The sequence below is a fragment of the Equus quagga genome, chromosome 14 (assembly GCF_021613505.1).
Source record: "Equus quagga isolate Etosha38 chromosome 14, UCLA_HA_Equagga_1.0, whole genome shotgun sequence".
Taxonomy (NCBI): domain Eukaryota; kingdom Metazoa; phylum Chordata; class Mammalia; order Perissodactyla; family Equidae; genus Equus; species Equus quagga.
Window position 1 is genome coordinate 26813965 of NC_060280.1, and position 21673 is coordinate 26835637.

The following is a 21673-nucleotide window of genomic DNA, read 5'->3' on the forward strand; positions in this document are numbered from 1 at the left end:
ATTTGAGGATGTGAAACTAATCCTGCTCTAGTGCTACAGTCCAATTCCAAAATATTTTACAGATTCTTAAATTTTTTATTGTTACCGTCTCACTTTTCTTTCTAATTTATAGATTTTGGAACAAGTACTAGCAGTGGGGGACTGTTTGGAACTACGAATACCACCTCCAATCCTTTTGGTAGCACATCAGGCTCCCTCTTTGGGCCAAGTAGTTTTACAGCTGCTCCTACTGGGACTACTATTAAGTTTAATGTAAGTATTTTCTTCCAATCTTTGTGCAATATGTTTCTCTCCCATTTATATTTTTCTTTGCAGGATAAATTGTAAAATTTCCCCTCTTTCCAATTATGCGCAGCTTAGTCTCACTTTTCTTGAAAGATGTATTAAGAACAAAATCTGTAAATAGTTGTATAGTAGACAGGAAAAATCATTAAACGTAAATCTAGATTATAATGTATTTGTGAATTATGCTCAACCTAATCAAATTTGTATTCAAGCTAAGGTTGATTACTGTAGCTAATATAAGGTTGAACTTGTATTTACTGTGTTCATAATTTGACCTATGAATAGTCAGCCATTCTTTATAGAAATAAAGAAGGAATGAGGGGGCAAACTATAGAAAAATAATTGAAAATAGGGCCTGTTTAAGGAGATATATGGAATAACATCAATATTCTTTGTGCCAGTTAAAAATGAAACTTTTTCTGATGAAATGGTGATATGGGGCCGTAGAGTTTTGTGTTTTCTTTGGCTTTGAGAGGAATCGAGTAGAGGGTTACAGTGGAAGATTTTCTTTATGAAAATATATGAAATACCACTTGATGTAAAGTATCAAGGGATGTGATTTGTTGGGAGATAAGATAGGCTGGAGGTGCAGTTAGCCTAATGAGAATCTCTAGCAAAAATAGGTCTTGGCAAGACTTAATAAAACTTACTCCAGAAAATGAAGAATTTCTTAAGCAAGGTGGTCAATTCATAATACTGAATTTAGAATCCTGAATTTAAAGTTAAATATAAATGATAATGAAAAATACTGTATATTGTCTCTTGGAAAGTACAGTAATTGAGAAAACTGACAGTACATGTAGGAATATTTAGTTACTTAGCATGCTTTTTGCCTCATAAGTTTATAGGGAAAAAAACCAGGCTTCCGTATTACTTAAATGCAACAACAGTTATAAAGCAGACACTTTAGAGAAGAATAGGAGGGAGAACTCAGAAATAGAGGTTTAAACGTATGTATTGGGTAAATCGGATAAAGCTTTCCTTATGTATATAATATTAAGTGTGTTTTAGTAGACAATTGGATGGCTTGGTTATGGCATTAATCTCTGGGTTTGTGATAACTATTACTGAAATTGACTTATTCAGAGAACCATGATGTAGGGAGAGATGAGAAATGCAGTGTATTTAATCAAGCCATCTCGTTTAGTAAAAGACCTATAGGACTAGTTATAGAGCTCATTGGTTGAAGAATTGTGTTATGAGAGTAAGGACATAAAGCTTGGACTTGAACATTTGCTTTAGACTCTCAGATTTGCCTTTATCTTTTTTTGCAGCCTCCAACTGGTACAGATACTATGGTTAAAGCTGGAGTTAGCACTAATATCAGTACAAAGCACCAGTGTATTACTGCTATGAAAGAATATGAAAGCAAGTCACTAGAGGTCAGTAAAATACCACACAGAATATCATCCTAACCTTTTGATTCCATTGGAAAGCAGCTTTTAAAAATGTTTTTGATTATTTTTGGGATCAAGTAGGTCACAGTGAGTTTATGTAATAAAAAATTAACATTAACCAGATTGTTTTTAAAAATAGTTTTAAAATGGTTCTGCTAATAGTCTATTCTGATTAGATGTTGCTCCCACCACTCTGGGCAATGTGTTTGTGTACGTGCACACACATGTGTTTCTAGTGAACTCATGCAGAGTCATAAGTGTACAACATAGTAAGTTTTCAGTAAGTGAACACGTCCATGTAACCAGGATCCAAATGAAAACAGAGCATTACCGGCATCCCTGATATTCCCCTTGTGCCCTGCCCCTCTGGTCAAAATCCTCTTCTAAAGGTAACCACTATGCTGACTGCCCCTGTTTTGCCCATTTTTGAACTTTATATAGATGGAATCTTACATTATATACTTTTTTTTTTTGAGGAAGATTAGTCTGAGCAAACATCTGCTGCCAATCCTCCACTTTTTTTTTTTTTTTTTTTTTTTTTTGCTGAGGAAGACTGCCGCTTCCTCTGCTTTATATGTGGGACACCTACCACAGCATGGCTTGCCAAGCAGTGCCGTGTCCATACCTGGGATCCACACTGGCGAACCCTGGGCCATCGAAGCAGAACGTGCGAACTTAACCACTGCACCACCGGGCTGGCCCAACGTTACATGCTAAGTCTGTCTTTCAACATTGTGAGATTTATCCATGTTGCTGCATGGAGTTACAATTGGTTCATGCTCAATGCTATGTGGATAGTTCATTGTCTATTTTGACTGTCATCCTTGATTGTAGCTATTACTTCTTCAACATCCCAAACTGTTCTTGCTTTATCGTAGTGTGCAGAAACAACCTGACGTGTTAAGCTTTATCCTTTCTGCCTAAATTTTCTGAACTCCCCAGAATCCTCCCATCTTTTAATCAGCTAATTTTTACATTTATGGTGACAGTAGACCAAGATTATTGTATAGCAGTGTAGTAAAAGAAGTTATTTTTTATAAAGGAAAATTAAAATGAAGATGTGGTTGGTCCTTTGCCCTGTAGTATTATATGGTATGGATTTTAATGTCCAGCATACACTATTGAAAATGGTTTTCTGTAATGATATTATGTTAGTCTCATTACGTAGTTTTCTTTTTTTAGTCATGATTCCTATGTGAACATAGAACTTGAATACTAAATTCAAGTATTTAGTCTCCTAAATAATTTTTGGGTGCATATTAAGATTGGAAATATATCTTCTCTTATTCCAGGAACTTCGTTTAGAGGATTATCAAGCTAACCGGAAAGGCCCACAGAACCAGGTGGGAGCAGGTACCACGACTGGCTTGTTTGGGTCTTCTCCAGCCACCTCCAGTGCAACAGGACTCTTCAGCTCCTCCACCACTAATTCAGGCTTTGCCTATGGTCAGAACAAAACAGCCTTTGGAACTAGTAAGCACTTGACATCATATTGGGCCATATTGCTGAGGGACTGACAACTAAGAGTAAAATTTAATTGTAATAAGTGCTGTAGAGAAAACTAATTCAGGGATGCTGGAGGAATAGGGAGTGCCTGGTATGTATGTGGGAGGTGAGGAGAAAGACAGTTTTAAATGAAGGTGGTTAAGAAGGGCTTCACTGATAAGATGACATTTGAGCAGTGACCTCTCTGAAGAAGATGAAGGATAAAGCTGTACAGATTTCTGGGGGAAGAAGATTCCAGCTACAGGAAACTATAAGTCTAAAAACTCTGAGTTTTTGCCAAAGAGGAGAGAACAAGAAGTACTGGGGGATATAGGGACTATATTTTATAAGACTTTATGGGCCAGTGTCCCAATTTGAATTTTTATTTGAGTTGGGAAGCCATTAGGTGGTTTAAAAAGAGAAGTCATGTGATTATGAATGAAGGATCATTCTGAAGGCTGCTATATTAAAAGTAAATTGTAAGGGGGCAAGAAGAGAAATAAATCAGTTGGAAAAGATATTGCTCAGTCTGCATGAGGGAGATGATAGTCCTGTGGTGATGGTAAAAATGTCAACCTCTGAACCCAGTTTGAATATTGAGTTGTTGGGATTTGCTGATGGGTTGATTTGATGTGAGATGTGAAAGCCTAGGATGATTACTAGATTACTTTATACAAATGTCACTTTTGCAAAGGTAATACATATATATGATATAAAGTTCATGAAATAAAAACAGTGTAACCAAAGGTCTCTTCTTTCCCTCCCCCAGCCACCAGTTTGCCTCTATAGAAACAAGCAAAAGTTAGATTTTTTCATAGCCTTCTACAGAGATTTATACAGACACAAATACACAAATAAATACATATTTAAGTGGCATTTAACATTCTTTTCAATCTTGATATAGTGATTTGGTTTAGCCATGTATTCATTCTGAAGTACTATTGTGTCACATTCTGTGTTGGATATATTGCTATAAAGAAAAAGCCTCTTTTCTCAAGACTTAGTCCAACAGGATTAAGATACACACATGCACTTTGAGTGTAATGTGGTATCTTGTAAAATAGAAGAAAACTATGGGCTCATAAAGAAAGATTACTTAGCCCAGCCAAGGTTCTTGAGGTCAGAGTATTATTGTAGGAATTAAAGTCTGAACCAGTCTGGAGTTAGGTGAAGAAGGGTGGAAAATGAATAGTTTGAATAGTGAATGAATGTAGAGTAATTTAGATATATAATCAATAACATAAGACTGTTGCAGTAACTGGGTAATGTGAAGTGTTGGGATTTTTTCCTTTCCTTTGTTTCTTTTTCCTGAAAGGTACAACTGGATTTGGAACAAATCCTGGTGGTCTCTTTGGCCAACAGAATCAGCAGACTACCAGCCTCTTCGGCAAACCATTTGCCCAGGCCATAACCACCCAGAACACTGGCTTTTCCTTTGGCAATACCAGCACACTAGGACAGCCGAGCACCAACACCATGGTAAGGAAACAGGCCCTTAGTTAATTCCAGGGCTTATTTGTAGAGCTAAGTAATGAGGCTTCTAATGTCAGATTAGCAAGTTCTACCTCTCTTGCAGTTCTAAAGGGTTGACGGTAATGTAGTAAAGAGAAGAGAGCAAAATCTTTGAATAATTAAGACCTAGATTTCAGCCGAGACTCTCCTCTGTACTCATTGAGAGCCTGCTGAGCACATCATTTATCCTTCCTGAGCGTATTTTCTTAGCAGTAAGAGTTGCTTAGTGTGCTAGAATTCGCCATCCTGAAGCTACACCTTAGGATGTTGACTCCAGCCATTCTATAGACTATATGAGAAAAAAACTTATGAATTAATAGCTGTATTTTGCAGTGTTCTTTCGGCTTTTGTCCCTTAAGCAGAGTCAGGCTTAAAATAAATTTGTTTAGTTTGTTAAAATAAATAACGGAGAACTAAAACTCAGAGACATATTGGATAATTTCTGTTTCTTTGCAGAAAGTAAAACAGGAAGTCCTTAACCGTCATTACCTGGTTATTTCTAGGGACTCTTTTAGAGAAGTATAAAATTAAAGGATAATTCGAGGTAGGATTATAGTGATTAGAATTCTTGAAATTTACCTGGTCTTTAGAGATACTTTGCCTAATTAAAAAAAAGTACATAGACCCAAAAATCTTCAAAATGCTGTTAAACCAAATTCATCAACATATAAAAAGATTACACACCATGACCAAGTGAGATTTATCCCAGGAAGGTTGGTTCAACGTGTGGAAATTAAGCAATGTGTAATAAACCATAGAAATAGAATAAAGAACAAAAGAATTCTTTGATCACCTCAGTAGGTACAGAAAAAGCATTTGACATCCTTTCATGATAAAAACAACAAAGAATAGAAGGGAACTCAGAATAGCCAAAACAGTCTTGAAAAAGAAGAAAGCTGAAGGACTTAGACTTCTTGATTGTAAAACTTACTACAAAGCAGTAGTATTCAAGACATTGTGGTACTGGCATAAGGCTAGGCCTAAAGATCAGTGGAATAGAATTGAGAGTCTAGAAAGCAACCCTCACATTTACAGACAGTTGACTCTCAGCAATTCACTGGGGAAGGCATACTCTTTTCAACAAATGGTGCTGGAACAATGATTTTCCACACGCAAAAAAATAAGATTGGACCCTTTCTTCACACCATTGTGGTAATTATAAAAGTTAACTCAAAATGGGTCAGATACTTAAATGTAAGAGCTAAAACTGTGAAACTCTTAGAAGAGGAGTCAGGCAAAGGTTTCTTAGGATATCAAAAGCAGCACAAGAAAAAAAGAGATTATACTTCAGCAAAATTAAACACTTGTGGGTCAAAGGGATACCATCAAGAAAGCAAAAAGAATACCTGCAGATGGGAGAAAATATTTGCAAGTCATATATCTTATAAAGGACTTGTATCCAGAATATATAAAGAACTCTGATACTTCAATAATGAAACAATAACCCATTAAAAAATGGGTCAAGGACTTAAATAGACATTTCTCTAAAGAAGATATACAAAAGGCTAATATGCACATGAGAAGACATTTAACATTAGTAGTCATCAGGGAGATGCATATCAAAACCACACTGAGGGCCACCCTGTGGCTGAGTGGTTAAGTTTGCACGCTCTGCTTCTGCGGCCCAGGGTTTTACCAGTTCGGATCCTGGGCCCAGACATGGTTTTTCTTTAAAATAAAAACAAAACACCACACTGAGATACCATTTCATATCCACTAGGAAAACTATAAACAGAAAGACAGACAATAATGTGTTTTCAGGAATTTGGAGAAATTGATACCCTCACACATTGCTGGTAGAAATGTAAACTGGTACCACCAGTATGGATAACAATTTGGGGTTCCTCCGTATGTTAAATATAGAGTTACCATATGACCCAGCAGTTGCACACCTTGTTATTTCCTCAAGAGAAATGAAAACAGAGATGAGCATAACAGCATTTTCTTAGTAGCCAAAAGGTGGAAACAACCCAAATGTCCGTCAGTGGTGAATGGATAAACCAATGTGGTATATCCATACAGTGGAATATCATGTAGGCATAAAATGAGATGAAGTACTGATACATGCTACAGTGTGGATGGAGCTTTTAAACATGCTAAGTGAAAGAAGCCATTCATGAAGGCCACATTTTGTATGATTCCGTTCCAAATGAACAAATCTATGGAAAGAGAAAATAGATTAGTGGTTGGTTGCCTAGGAATGGGGAGTGACTACTAATGGGCCTGGGGTTTCTTTTTTGGAGTGATGGAAATGTTCTAAATTTAGAAAGTGGAGATGATTGCACAACTCTGAACATACCAGAAAAAAAACCACTGAATAGTCCACTTTAAATGGGTAAATTTTATGGCATGTGAATTATGTCTCAATAAAGCTGTTTAGAACACTACATTGAGTTCTCAATTCAGCAATAGTCCATTAGTGGAATACTGTTCTTTTAACTAATGCATAAACAAAGTATCTTCTTAAACATTGGATGATACAAACCTATTTGAAATGAGTGTAGTTTCTCATCTCAAATTAAGAAGACTTTTTAACGTTTAACTCCTGCCTCTGTCCAGATTTATTTGATTATTTTCAGTTATTTGATTCAAACTCCATTTGCCACTTCAGTATTGATTAGTTCTTTTGGCATAGCTCTCTGAAAATGAAGTACCCTGTCATATCATGTTTACGTCCTTACAACCCTGATATCTGTTAGAGCACAAGATTTAGTGTAAAGTCTTATTAGCTGCCCAGGACTTTGAAGCTTGACGGGCTCAGATGTAGATGTGAATTTCTGGTCCTGCCACTCAGGAGCTGTGACACTGTGGGCAAGTTTTTAGCTGCTCTGAGCAGTATTTTCTTTTGGAAAATGGCCCTATGAAGAAAAGAAATGCTCTAGTATCTAGTATACAGTATCTGTCACAGAAACTTAAAAAAAAATGGCAACTGTTGTTATTAGTATAACACTATTAAAGAAAACTGACTATTGTAGGATATCTTTTAAACTGGATTACTTTTTGCAGGGTTTATTTGGAGTAACCCAAGCCTCGCAGCCTGGAGGTCTTTTTGGGACAGCTACAAACACCAGCACTGGGACAGCATTTGGAACAGGAACAGGCCTCTTTGGGCAGACCAATACTGGATTTGGTGCTGTTGGTTCGGTAGGTTTTTGCAGTAGACTATAATTTGAAGATGTGTATAAATCTGGTAAAGGAATTTCTAAGAAATTTGTCTTGCAAGTGTTTTTATTGGATATATTATATTGTTTGGTACTGATAGTAACTAAAAGTTATTTGGTACAAAATGAAATAGGTAACTTTAATAGGTTAATTTTCAAATAGTAAGTTCTTGTTAAAATTTCTTTGCCTGAATGCTTGTGTGCAGTTTACTTCTGATAGCAAAATATCACTTCAATTGGTGAGTTTAAATTGTTGAATCTAAATTGAGATGCTTTCTCTCTTAAAAACAGATTTTTTTCTTTTCCTTTTTTTTGGGGGGGGGTCGCTGAGGAAGATTCATCCTGAGCTAACATCTGTGCTGGTCTTCCTCTGTTTTGTATGTGGGTCACTGCCGCAGCATGGTTGTGGATAAATGGTGTAGGTCCACTCCCAGGAACTGACTCCTGGCCACCAGCGTGGAGTGTGCAGAACTTAACCAGTAGGCTATGGGGCCAGCCCCAAAAATCAGATCATTTTTAACTCCTAGTTCTAATGTCTGTTTTGGGTGATAAGTTGGTATGATATTTGAGAATTAAGTATTTTTTGTGTTGATCAAGTTGCTCAAGTTGTTGATCTTCTTACAGTTCTCATGCTGCTGGAGGTTTAACTGAATTGTTTTCCTTGTTAAGTCATTTAAGTAAAAAATTACCACGTAAACTATATGAGAATCAGTATGAATCAGTCAGTCTGTATTATGTCCCCTTGATAAAAAAAACTTTGAACATGCTGTTTTGGATAGTTAAAAAAAAAAAAAAGAAAAATCCCCAAAACGTATGGCTCTGTTTTCATGGAGATTGGAGTCTGTTATTGCTTAACTTTGTTTGGGCAGCAAATGGAAGTGAGAAATTGAGAAAATTATTTAATGTTTCAGAAAGTCCTTATTTTGTACCAACAACTTTATTGAGATGTTATCTACATGCTATACAATTCAGTCTTTTAAAGTTTACTGAGTCCAGTGGTTTTGAGTACAGTCATGCAGTAGTAGACAGGAGCAGACAGTACATACAGTCGATTAACAACGGGGATACAGTCTGAGAAATGTATCATGAGGTGATTTCATTGTTGTGCGAACATGGTAGAGTGTACTTACACAAATCTGGATGGTATAGCCTACTGCACACCTGGGCTATATGGTACTAATCTTATGAGACCACTGTTATGTGTGCGGTCTTTTGTTGACTGACATGTTGTTATGTGGCACATGACTGTATATTCAGAGTGTGCAGCTATCACCATAGTCAATTTTAGAATATAATCATCACCCTAAAAAGAAAGCTAATACTCATTAGAAGTCACTTCTCATTTTCCCCCAATCACCTCGAGTCTGCTTTCTGTCTACAGATTTACCTATTTTGGACATTTCATTTTTTTCCCCCTTTTTCTCCCCAAAGCCCCCTGGTACATAGTTGTTTATTTTTAGTTGTGGGCCCTTCTAGTGGTGGCTTGTGGGATGCTGCCTCAGCGTGGCTTGATGAGCAGTGCCATGTCTGCACCCAGGATCCGAACCGGCGAAACCCTGGGCTGCCAAAGCAGAGCACGTGAACTTAACCATTCGGCCATGGGGCCGGTCCCTGGACCTTCCATATTAATGGAACCACATAATATGTGGCCATTTGTTACTCATTTCTTTCATGTAGCATAATGTTTTGAAGGTTCATCAATATTGTAGCATATTTAAATTTTTTATTGTAATATTCTACTGGCAAATAAAATTCACAATACGTTTATTTACCAGGTAAAAAAATATTTGATTGCCTCGTATTTATTTATTTATTTATTTATTTATTTATGTTTTTGCCTCGCCGAAATCTTGTGTTTGCTGGGGGTTCCACTAACTTCTCAGACTAGGAGCATTCTGTACTTATAAAGTTACTCTTACTCAGATTAGTAGATTAGTTTATTTTTCTGATAGTCTTTATTCATCCTCCTACCTTTTTTTAAAAGTTATAATATTATAATATCTTCTTTCCCTTAACCCAAACCCAATCTAGTATACTTGAGGTAACCTCTCTTTACTGTTTGGAGTGTATCTGTGTGCTACTTAAAGTTTTCCCGTATTCTGTTCTTTTTAGACCCTGTTTGGCAATAACAAGCTTACTACATTTGGAACCAGCACAACCAGTGCTCCTTCATTTGGTACAACCAGTGGCGGGCTCTTTGGTAACAAACCAACCCTGACTTTAGGAACCAATACAAACACTTCCAATTTTGGTACATATAAAAAGCAGGTTTGGCTCTCTTAAAGTTACACTGACTATACCACACATCATTCTCCTGATTCATATGATTGGGAATATTAAAAAATTCTCAGGTAAGCTTTGGCTCGATGTGAGGTACCAGAGGGAAAGGTTTAAAATCATGGGTTGAGATGCTTAAAAGAGATGTAAATTGCCTTTTCTCATTCATATTCTCTTGCCTCTCTGCTTAGGATACAATGGGCCCTTCAGCACATGCAGTAGTACCTTTTAGAGAGTTGGTTCTCTAATGGAGACAGATAGGGGAATGTCATTTTCTTTGGATTACGTCACCAATCGTTGAGAAATCATAAATGAAACATTTGGCTGAGATAACACATTTTTCTCGCCAGGTTTTGATCAGGGAGGTAGTGTAGTGCACAGGCAAGACTTGATGTCTTTTTTAAAAAAATTTTTTTGTTGTTTTTTGGTTTAGTTTTTTTGACATTTGATGATTCTTATTGAAAGTTGAAGCCTTTCTGACTTAAGGGATTATTCAGTAGTTTTCTTGCAGTTGCAGAAGTTTTATTTTTGAATATATGTTCGTTGTGAAAAATTGGGAAAATATAGATAATGTTGAACAACAATTAAAAAAACAAACCCTAAACTACTCTTCAGAAATACACTGGGAAAATTTAAACCCGTTTAATAGAAACATTATATTATTTTAAATGTCCTCTATAACTAATTAGGTTTTCAAACAAATTTGACATTATTTGTGTTAAATTAGATACGGAAAGTTCATTTCATTACCAAGGGAAATAGTGGGTTAGATATTTGTTAAGAATGTCATGTACCAGATACTTCATTAGGCACTGGATATGTAGTGGGAGTTGCGATAAGGTCGGCAGTTAACACAGTTTTTCAGTGAGTTTTTGAATGATCTTGTAATGTACTGGAAAAAGAGACTACATTAAGCATCCATTGGAAGGTTTTATGTTTTCACAGAAATGTGAACTACATGAAGGAGGTAGATAGGTCCTTGTCGGGTACCAATTCCTAAATTTATGTATTCAATTTGATTTTTATAACCCCTTTTGTTGTGTTGCTCACTCTTGATAATGATTCTCGTTCCACCTGTGATTCTTTTTGATTATACTCTGTGAGAGAATGATTTTGAGGTATTGGACTTGGTTAGCATGGGTAAGGTATCTATTTTGTGTACTTATTTCTTATCTATAAAATTAAGATGGGAGAGATACGGGTTAGATATGTGTTTTTTCAACCTTTTTTTTTTTTTATCAGTCTTACCTTCTGTAAGGAGCCTTTGTAGACCATTTTTCTCTTAATCATCTTCTCACCTTGTGAGATTTTGATACCACAAATATACTATGTATCTTTTTATGTACTCTTAACTTTTGGAGGGCCATGAACCATTGTGTATCTGTGATTTTTTAACCACTCAAGAACCAATTTTCACTCCCTTTGAAAATGTACGTTTTTTTGTGGTTTTTTTTTAATAGCATACTTCGTGTTCAGAATTAAATCTGACACAGTGCTTGTATAGGCTATCCTTGATAAAATAGGCTGGACTTTTGAAATATATTTGATGTTATTCCATAGGTAGCAGCTTTTTGAGTTGTTTGGAGACTTGTATGAATATATTTATGCTCATGTTCAACGATTTGAAAATGAAAGTTCTCATCTTTATCTGATGTGCCTACTAGTTTACATGCTGAATTTGAATTGTCCTGAATTTTTTTTTTATCCCTAATACTGATCCAGTGCCTGGCATAGAGTCGGTGCTCACTAAATATTTGTCAGATGAATTAAAGAATGAATAATTGGGGCCCTGAGAGGAAGGATTCCCTATAAGTCATATGGGAGTTGCAGGGTGGCAAGTTTTGTTCTACCCTTGGGTGAACTTATCATTCTCTTACTACCCTTGAGGGAACCAGATCTAAGTAAGACTTTCTTTGATGTTCCTATTTTCTTGAGAAGCAGTCGACTTTGGTTTTGTGGACAGGGATAATCTTCTGATTTGGAAATAAGTCACATGACAAATCTGGCAATAGAATAAGGTTACACAAAAGATTTGGAGCATCATTATAAAGTTAGTTACACATTATTCAGTATGGTATTGTTTTTTGTTCTGGTGGTGATTAAGTCACAGTTCACGTTTAGGATTCCTGCTACAATTATTGTCGCCAGATCCTTAAGTCATTCTTTAGAGTCATTGCCAGCTCATTTTCTTAGTAAATAATTATTCCTGACAGGGATGAGGTTATGATTAAGCGAGTACTGTATGAAAGTGCCTGAATTTCTGAGTGGAGTAGGATTGTTTTGACAGAGAAATTACAGGCAATATGCCAAGACTTGTGAGCAAGAGTTTAGAGAAGCTGAAAATCCTTGGGATATTGATGAGATGGCACTGGACAATAAATCAGTGGTTCTTCCATGCTACAGGGTTAAGGGGACAATTAAGGAGCTATTTGTATGCATAAGCATCTTTTTTTTTAAGCTGATTTTTTGGAATTGAAATTTAATTGACATCTATTAGTTTCACGTGTACAACATAATGGTTCAGTATTTGTATATATTGCAAATGGTCACCACAATAAGTCTGGTTAATATCTGTCACCATATATAGTTACAATTTTTTTTCTTGTGATGATAACTTTTAAGATTTACTTTCTTAGTGTAATACAGTGTTATTACCTGTAGTCACCGTGCTGTACGTTACATCCCAGGACTTATTTTATAACTGACAGTTTGCACCTTTTGATCCTCTTCACCCATTTCACCCCCCCCCCCCCCCCCCCACCTCTGGCAAGCACCTGTCTATTCTCTGTATCTGTAAGTTGTTTTTTTTTATTTTTAAAGATTCCTCGTATTGTATAAGTGAGGTTATGACAGTCTTTGTCTTTCTCTGTCTGACTTATTTCGTTTAGCATAATGCCCTCAGAGTCCTTCTGTGTTGTACCAAATGGCAAGATTTCATTCTTTTTTATGGCTGAATAGGATTCCATTGTATATACAGTCTGCCTTCCATATCCATGGATGCAAAACCCTCAGATATGCAGGACTGACTGTATTTGTTGTACTGTGCGTTTTACGTGAGGGACTTGAGCGTCCGTGGATTTTGGTATCTGCCTGGGCTCCTGAAACCAATCCCCCACAGATACCAAGGGATGATTATATATACTGTATCTTCTTTATCCATTCATCCATCAATGGATACTTAGGTTGTTTCCATATCTTGATTATTGTAAATAATGCTACAGTGAATGTGGGGATGCATGTATTTTTTTGAGTTATTGTTTTTGTTTTCTTTGGATAAATACCCAGAAGTGGATTTGCTGGATCATATGGTAGTTCTATTTTTAATTTTTTGAGGAACTTCCATATTGTTTTCCACAGTGGCTGCATCATACATTCCCAGGGGATCCCTTTTCTCCACATCCTCATCAACACTTAATATTTCTTGTTTTTTTGCTGATAGCCGTGCCAAGAGGTATGAGGTGATATCTCATTGTGGTTTTGATTTGCATTTCCCTGATTAATGATGAGCATCTTTTCAAGTATCTGTTGGCTATCTGTATGTCTTCTTTGGAAAAATGTCTATTCAGATCCTCTGCCCATTTTTTAATTGGATTGTTTGTTTTTTTGCTGTTGAGTTGTCTGAGTTCTTTATATATTTTGGATATTAACCCCTTATCAGATATATGATTTGCAGATATTTTTTTCCATTCAGTAGGTTGCCTTTTCGTTTTGTTGATAGTTTCCTTTGCTGTGAAGCAGCTTTTTTTTTTAAAGATTGGCACCTGAGCTAACACCTGTTGCCCATCTTTTTTTTTTCCTCTCTAAAGCCCCCCAGTATGTAGTTCTGTACTGTAGTTGTGGTCCTTCTGATTGTGCTATGTGGGACACTGCCTCAGCGTGGCTTGATGAGCAGTGCCCTGTCCATGTCCTGGATCCAAACTGGCAAAACCCTGGTCTGCTGAAGCAGAGCCCGTGAACTTAACCACTCAGCCACAGGGCTGGCCCCATGCAGAAGCTTATTAATTGACGTAGTCTGCTTGTGTATTTTTGCTTTTACTGCCTTTGCTTTTGGTGTCAAATCGAAAAAATCATCGTCAAGACCAATGTTAAGGAGTTTACGCCTATGTTTTCTTCTAGGAGTTTTATGGTTTCAGGTCTTACGTTCAAGTCTTCAATTCATTTTGAGTTAATTTTTGTGTATGGTGTAAGATAGCGGTTTCATTTGCATGTGGCTGTCCAGTTTTCCCAACACCATTTATTGAAGAGACTGTCCTTTCCTCATTATATATCCTTGGCTCCTTTGTTGTAATTTAATTGACAGTTAATTGTCCTTAATTTTAATTTAAAAAATTGTTTTGAAATCATAGAGTTGATAAACTTTTGTTGGTAAGAATCGGAGGAAATGTGTGGTATAAACAGTGTAAGTTGGGACTTACTTCCCTCCTGTGGGTTTGAGGTAGTTCACGCATAGTATCTTGTTTTCTGCCATTTATGGGGCTGGAAGATCCTTTGTGGTTAAATTTTAACTCACAAAGACTATCTTCAAGTACATTTCTGTTTTTTTCTTTAAAGAAAATTGACTGTGCTTGAGTAAATAGTACTCCATTTTGGTGGCATAGCTCTTACTTAGCACAATTAAAGAAAAGATTTAGTGAATGCATGAATTAATGAATTGAGAGTGTCACGTTACTTGCTTGGATTTTTAAATGACATTCGCAGTATGTTTTCAAGCTGTTTAAATTCTTAACTTTTTTCTTTATTTTTTTCATTGAGATAATAATCCAAATACTGACGTTATAACATTTAATATTCCTAGTTGGTGATACTGTCATATATTCCAAGATACTGTCTTTACTCTGTTATCTTTTGGACTTCTTCCCTGCCATGATCCCTTGTTAGGACTTCAAGTGTTTTATAAACAGTTTGCTGGCCAGTGATTCTTTATATTTTTATCTGATCAGAAGAGATTAATGATATGTTCATTAGGTGTTTTGCTGATATTTAGCTCCTAAAGGAGTGCAGAAACTTTGTGGACATATCTGAACAAAAGAGAAATAATAGCAGTAATGCAATGTAGGTATCATTGTGAGGAGACCTGTGGATTTTAGAGGGGAATCCTAGGATTTTTCTCTTAAATGTTGGGTCCTCGTGAGGAGGATGGTTTGTTCAACTCTCCATCATCTCTGATAAGGAAACCGTTCAAGTCAAGAAAAGTTATTCATAGGTTATCGTCCTCTTTTTAATATCACTTAGCTGAGCCCTTGAGTGGTCCTATAAGCTGATTGAGTATGACAGCTTTAAAGCTCCTCACGTGTGATCACACACACATTACTATCCATACCAGGTCCATCGTTCAAAACAAAAGCTGCTGTAGCGATTTTTATAGGTAATTTTCTCTTACCAAGACCCTTTTAGGTTCAGTCAAGTGTCTTTATTTGTTGATTGCCTTATTTTTAGTGAGAGTTTGAGGGAATGAGTTTTTCTTTCAATAATTAAACATGAAACGTAGGTTGAGGCTTTGAGCCTCACAAAGGGAATCTTCCCCAAGCTCAAGCACAATCACTTTGCTTTAATATTGGATATTATTCTATATTGAATTGGTATTTCAGGTCTGAAGTGTAATTATGTAAATAGGGAGACTTGTGGGGTCTGTTTACAGGCATCAAAACTAAATTAATAAAAGTTAAATTAGCCTATCACTTAGGATTTATAAATATTAATAACTGAAAGGATGCCAAATTTAGGTCAGACTACTTTGTTTTAAATTCCCTTGTACAGGAAATTGAGAGTTGTGTTAAAAGTACAGTCCACTCATTCTTTTGTCCTTTTAGGTTTTGGCACAAATACCAGTGGGAATAGTATTTTTGGAAATAAAGCAGGACCTGGGACTCTGGGAACTGGGCTTGGTGCAGGATTTGGAACAGGTAAGGAACTGTAACAAGATTATGGAAGTGATACAACTTGGCTTTCTAATTGGTGGAACTTAAGACCCCTGTTTGATCATATGCCTGGAAATAAGAGGCCTAGATTTTTGTTTTCACAAATGGATTTATGTTCAGTTACACTTTGCCCGGTTTTAAAACGTTGGCATATTTTCCCTAGAGGCTGTATGCTCCCTTTCTACAAAATGTTTGTCCTCTCATAGTGCTGTCTATCTGGGACTTTCAGTATTTAATGTGAGACTTGTCAATATGATGACATTATTAACTTTCAGTTCCCCTGTGTTACCTTTGTAACAGGGATTTGAGACCTTGAACTGTTTATCAAGTAAGCTTTATTACCCTAATAGTAAGGCAGAAGTAAGAGCACATGCTGAAATAATTAACAAATACTCTGAGGTTTTGCAAGGTCTGTGCCTGCTTTTCGATTCTTTCCACCTTGATATAGAGCTGAAATGTCAAACCTTTGTTTCTGTTCGTGCTGTTGATAATTATTTCTTAGTGCCTTTGAAGACATTGAGCCTTCTACCTGCCCAGCTGTTGTAAACTATTGGAAGGTCGTGGTGGTCATAAAATGCTTAAGTGCTTCAGCATGTACAGTTCAAGGTTGTTTAAGCATATAGTTTTGCCTGCTTTCCCAGTTCATCTGACTGTGGGTGTGGTCATTTAATGTAAACCATTTATTTCCATGGTCTTTGCTTTCACTGTCCAGTTATCTTTTGTCTTTGCTTCTATGCTCTGATCATTTATCTGTCATCTTCTTTTTAATAGAACCTCATTTTGTACTCTATGAACTATTTCATTTTCTTTTTGAAATAAAAGATGTAAGTGCTTGTAAAAAATTCGACAATATGGAAATATCATGAAAAGTCCACATCTTTCAGCTGTAGAAGTAGCAGCTATTGAAAGTTTGGCATTTATCTTGTCAGATCCCTTTACATACATTTTTCAGATGTGCTTATATACGTATATATACACACACGTACACTTATACATTTGTACATATATGTGTTTTATATAAGGATTTTTTGTTACATTCTTTTTTGGTTCAGATTTTTGTTTTTCCTTTTTCTCCCCAAAGCCCCCCGGTACATAGTTGTATATTTTTAGTTGTGGGTCCCTCTAGTTGTGGCATGTGGGACGCCGCCTCGCCATGGCTTCATGAGCAGTGCCACGTCCACACCCAGGATCCAAACTGGCGAAACCCTGGGCCACCGAAGTGGGGTGCGCGAACTTAACCACTCAGCCACGGGGCCAGCCCCTTTGTTAATATTCTTAAATGGAAACCGTATCCTACATGGATTTTCTTTTAAACCAAAGGCTGAGATACATTAGTTGGATGTAATATTAATGTGGTGGGCTGCAGTCAGCATTTTAAAAAAATGAACTAGAATAAAAAAAATCATTGTGTATAGCCAGGTCAAGTATAATTTTATTTAGTTTTTTAGTTTTATATATGTGTGCTATGGGTCTCAGTGTGTATTTCATATTGTACACTGCAGTGAAAAATGCCTTACATAGCCTTCTGTGTTTCATTTTTTTATTTCCCATGACATATGGGCATATATTTTTTCTTTTGGTCAGTATATATAGATCTAACTCATTCTTTAAAGAGAATTGTTTAGTATTCCATACACTGTGTATATATGTGCATACATAAACATAACACATAAATACATTGGCACACCATAATTTATTTTACTTTCCCCCTATTGAGGGACATTTGATGTTAGCACTACAGTAATGAAGACCTCTGTTACATCATTTTGTGTGTGTATTAATTCAGGATTGATTCTTAGAATTGAAATTGTGTCAGAAGATACACATATTTTGAACTTTGAACATTCTTGCTAATTTTCTTTCCAAGAGGAAAACCAGTTTGCATTTTTGCTCATATTGTATAAAAGTGTGTTCATTTTCACATACCCTTTACATATTGTTGGGCTTTTTCATCTTTGCATGCTTGATAAGTGGAGATTGGTATAATCTGATTTGCCCTTCGCTGACTACTGGTGAAGGATATCCTTATGTATGTTTACTGGCTGTTTGAATCTTTTGGTTCTCTATGTTTACTATTCAATCCTTGTTTCTTAATTTATCTTTGAGAATGGTTTATGTGTTGTGGATACTAACTCTCTATGGTGGATTTCATTTGAGCTTTTTAACTTATCCAAATTCTACCATATGTATTTTACAGGAAATAAAAACTAAAAAGCTTTAGGTTTTTTTTTTAACAGTATGATCCCTAAACTTAAGGAGAATACATCATCTGACATCAGTGTTCTCTTCTAATCCTTGAGGAAAAATTAGCTTTGATGTGGGCAAATTAAGGGCTTTTGCAAGGGTGGTTTTGACTCTAGACAGTTTTTGAACCATGAACCTAAGGCCTAGGTAAGATGCTACTCTAAGGTTTGTTACAGATATTTCCACCAAGTCTTTATGTTTATCATTTAATTTTGTTTATGGTATCTTCATGTACAAGTTCTATTTTTATGTTGTCAAAGTTGTCATCCTCTCCCCTTTGGCTTCCACGTCTTGCAGGTTGTGATTAGCAGTGCCTTCACCTGTAGTCCAAGATTATAAAATGTTTTATAACTTTTTTCTAATGCTGTTGTCTTCTATTCCACAATAATGTAATATTTCAGCCTCTTTATTTGAATATATTCAGTTTTCCTTAAATAGTTCTACCTCACAGACAATGAATTTTGTTTTTAGTGCTGTTATATATTCCTCATTCATGCCTTGTCCACATAAACTAAAAACCAAATACAATGAATAAAGCTTTTACACCCCTGACTTTAGCAGCAGTAGATCATGTAGGGAAACAAGAATTGTGAGAATCACTGAACACACACTGTTGGAATTCTTTGATGATCACATCTGCTAAAGCAGACTTTCTGGCTTTGAGAGGAATGTGTCTAGAGACTATTGTAGATAAACACCCACATTTATGAACTCTGCGTCTCATGGTATCACAAGCAGAATAGCACTGTAGCTTTGGGCTGTGTTTTGGGGGGACATTAGCTAAGTGGGTATTCCTGTGCAACTTCTTGTTTTGAGTGATGGATATTCAAACTCATACCTCAACAGAAGTAAATTTTCCTCTAACATAGGCCTTTGGGTACTTCATGAATAATTGACTATAAAAATATTAAATGTAAATATATAAAAGATTTTTGTACACTTAGATTTAAGCAACCAATCTTAGCATAAAATGTTTTAGAGTCATGCACTGCATAACAAGGTCTGTCAACAATGGACTGCATATACAGCAGCGGTTCTATAAGATTACTGCCATATAGTCTAGGTGTGTAGTAGGCTATACCATCTAGCTTTGTGTAAGTACTCTGTAATGTTCACACAACAACAAAATCACCTAAAGATGCATTTCTAAGAACGTATCCCTGTTGTTAAGCAACTCATGACTGTATATTCTCCTTTGGTATGTGATTTTTTCCCCCAGTGTGCTAAGGAACACTCATTGAATCATGGGTGTATCAGTTTCTTGTTTCACAGTGATATCATTAACTGTCATTAGCACTATCAGTAGTACTCCATTTTCTTGGTAGTTACTTAGTGATAATATTAAGAAGTTTTAGGGGCTGGCCCAGTGGTGCAGTGGTTAAGTTTGCATCTAGTAAAGTTTATTGTTACACTGAGACATACATAGAAAAATCTACCCAAAGCTAATAGAGACCATAAATAAAATTAAACTCTAACATTTATTAGAAGATTTCAGAAGAAATAGAATCATTTTCACTTTTTCCTTGAGCATCCTTGGAGTTTCCAGGGACGGGACACTATTGCCATGGTACCCCCCCATATATCTTCCTAATGATTCTTACAACTAATCATAAATATAGGACATTTCACAAATTAATCTTATCATACATCAGAATATCCTTCAACTTGTGAACTATTAGTAAGTCCTTTCATTAAGCATAAAAAGCCATTTCTGCGTAATATAAAACAGATTTGGATAAAATACATCTTTTCCATTGACAAATTGCAACAGTATGTAATTTACAACACTAAATTTTATGACAATCCCTTTCCAGGTCACCTGAACCTCCCAGTGCCTTTTTTATTCTTTTGCGGGTTATTGCAGTAAAGTGGTTTTTAGACTCTTTCATGGTTCTTCATCCAGGGCTGCTCCAAAGGTGAGGGAAATACAAACCCATTCAGAACAGAAATTTTTATCCATTTAATATATTCAAGTTTCATCTAAGTTTGTTTTGGGTTTTTTTTGGTGAGAAAGATTGGCCCAGAGCTAGCATCTGTTGCCAGTCTTCCTCTTTTTGCTGGAAGGAGACTGTTGCTAAGCTAACATCTCTGCCAGTCGTCCTCTATTTTGTATGTGGGACACCACCACAGCATGGCCTGATGAGTGGTGTGTAGGTCCATGCCTGGGATCCAACCCACGGACCCCAGGCTGCCAAAGTCGGGGGCACAAACTTAACCATTATGCCACCAGGCCAGCCCCAAGTTTCATCTAAATTTTGTTTGGGGATAAGGAGGTGTTTGCTACCAAGAAAAAGAGAGAATCTTGAAATTTGTGCTGTAAACTACATCCTTTGAGGGAGTAATATAATTTTAGTTTTTCTTGTAATTTTCACCAATCTTATTCCCTGTTCCAAAGCTAGACTTTTTAAGGTGAAATAATCCCATTGCTACGTGGTTGTCTTGTTACTAATAAGGTTGGGCTGTTAGGGAGTATTAAGTCCATTCAGTAAGCACCCTCACTAATTTATATTGTATGGATTCTTTGAGTATAAATTTCCTATCCTTTTTTTGGTTGCAATCTCAAAGCAGTTCCCATTCGATATTTTGTTCTTTTTTTTGAAGAAGAAGAAGATTAGCCCTGAGCTAACTACTGCCAGTCCTCCTCTTTTTCGCTGAGGAAGCCTGGCCTTGAGCTAACATCCGTGCTCATCTTCCTCTACTTTATATGTGGGACGCCTACCACAGCCTGGCATGCCAGGCAGTGCCATGTCCGCACCCAGGATCCAAACCAGTGAACCCCAGGCTGCCGAGAAGCAGAATGTGCGAACTTAACTGCTGCGCTACTGGGACAGCCCTTCGATATTTTATTCTTGCTGGGGAAGATTCACCCTGAGCTAACAACTGTACCAGCCTTCTTCTGCTTTATATGTGGGTCACCACCACAGCATGGCTGATGAGTAGTGTAGGTCCGTGCCTGGGCTCCAAACTCGAGCTGCCGAAGCAGAGGGTGCTGAACTTAACCACTACGCCACAGGGCCAGCCCATCCATCATTTTGGCCTCTGAGTCTTATGTTTTTGAATTGATTTTCCTGATAAACCATATCTCTGTCAAGATGCATTGATAGGTTAAAAGGAACTTGAGATCTTCCAAATTGCCAGTAACTTTTTGAGGAGGAAGAGGGAATGGAAGTGTTTAAAAAAATTTATTCCAATAATTCTAAATAACAAACTTATTGTAAATAACTAAATTCTCCCCCATTTTACACTTTAAAAATCACTGCTGACAACAGCGTCCATAAGCAAGATTCATTAGGCTTTAGAACTTTACAAGTTTCTACAATGGATTTCCCCCTGTTGAAAGTAAGTTCTTATTCCATCCAGTCTGATTCATGCTGAAACTAGAATCTGTTTAGTA

At 36.5% G+C, this 21673-nt stretch overlaps 1 protein-coding gene across 6 annotated transcripts in view; it reads left to right on the plus strand.

The window, feature by feature from the left end:
• The window catches only part of NUP98 (nucleoporin 98 and 96 precursor), a 105176-nt gene that overhangs the window by 16318 nt on the left and 67185 nt on the right, over positions 1 to 21673 (plus strand). For 2 of the 6 annotated variants that reach the window (XM_046637868.1, XM_046637865.1), the window contains exons 5-11: positions 113 to 252; positions 1560 to 1667; positions 2975 to 3155; positions 4483 to 4646; positions 7686 to 7823; positions 9953 to 10091; positions 15928 to 16020. In XM_046637868.1, coding sequence (XP_046493824.1) covers positions 113 to 252; positions 1560 to 1667; positions 2975 to 3155; positions 4483 to 4646; positions 7686 to 7823; positions 9953 to 10091; positions 15928 to 16020 — 963 coding nt within the window. The remainder of the gene's footprint in view (positions 1 to 112; positions 253 to 1559; positions 1668 to 2974; positions 3156 to 4482; positions 4647 to 7685; positions 7824 to 9952; positions 10092 to 15927; positions 16021 to 21673) is intronic. The other 4 variants (XM_046637869.1, XM_046637866.1, XM_046637870.1 and 1 more) reach the window with 2 other exon arrangements.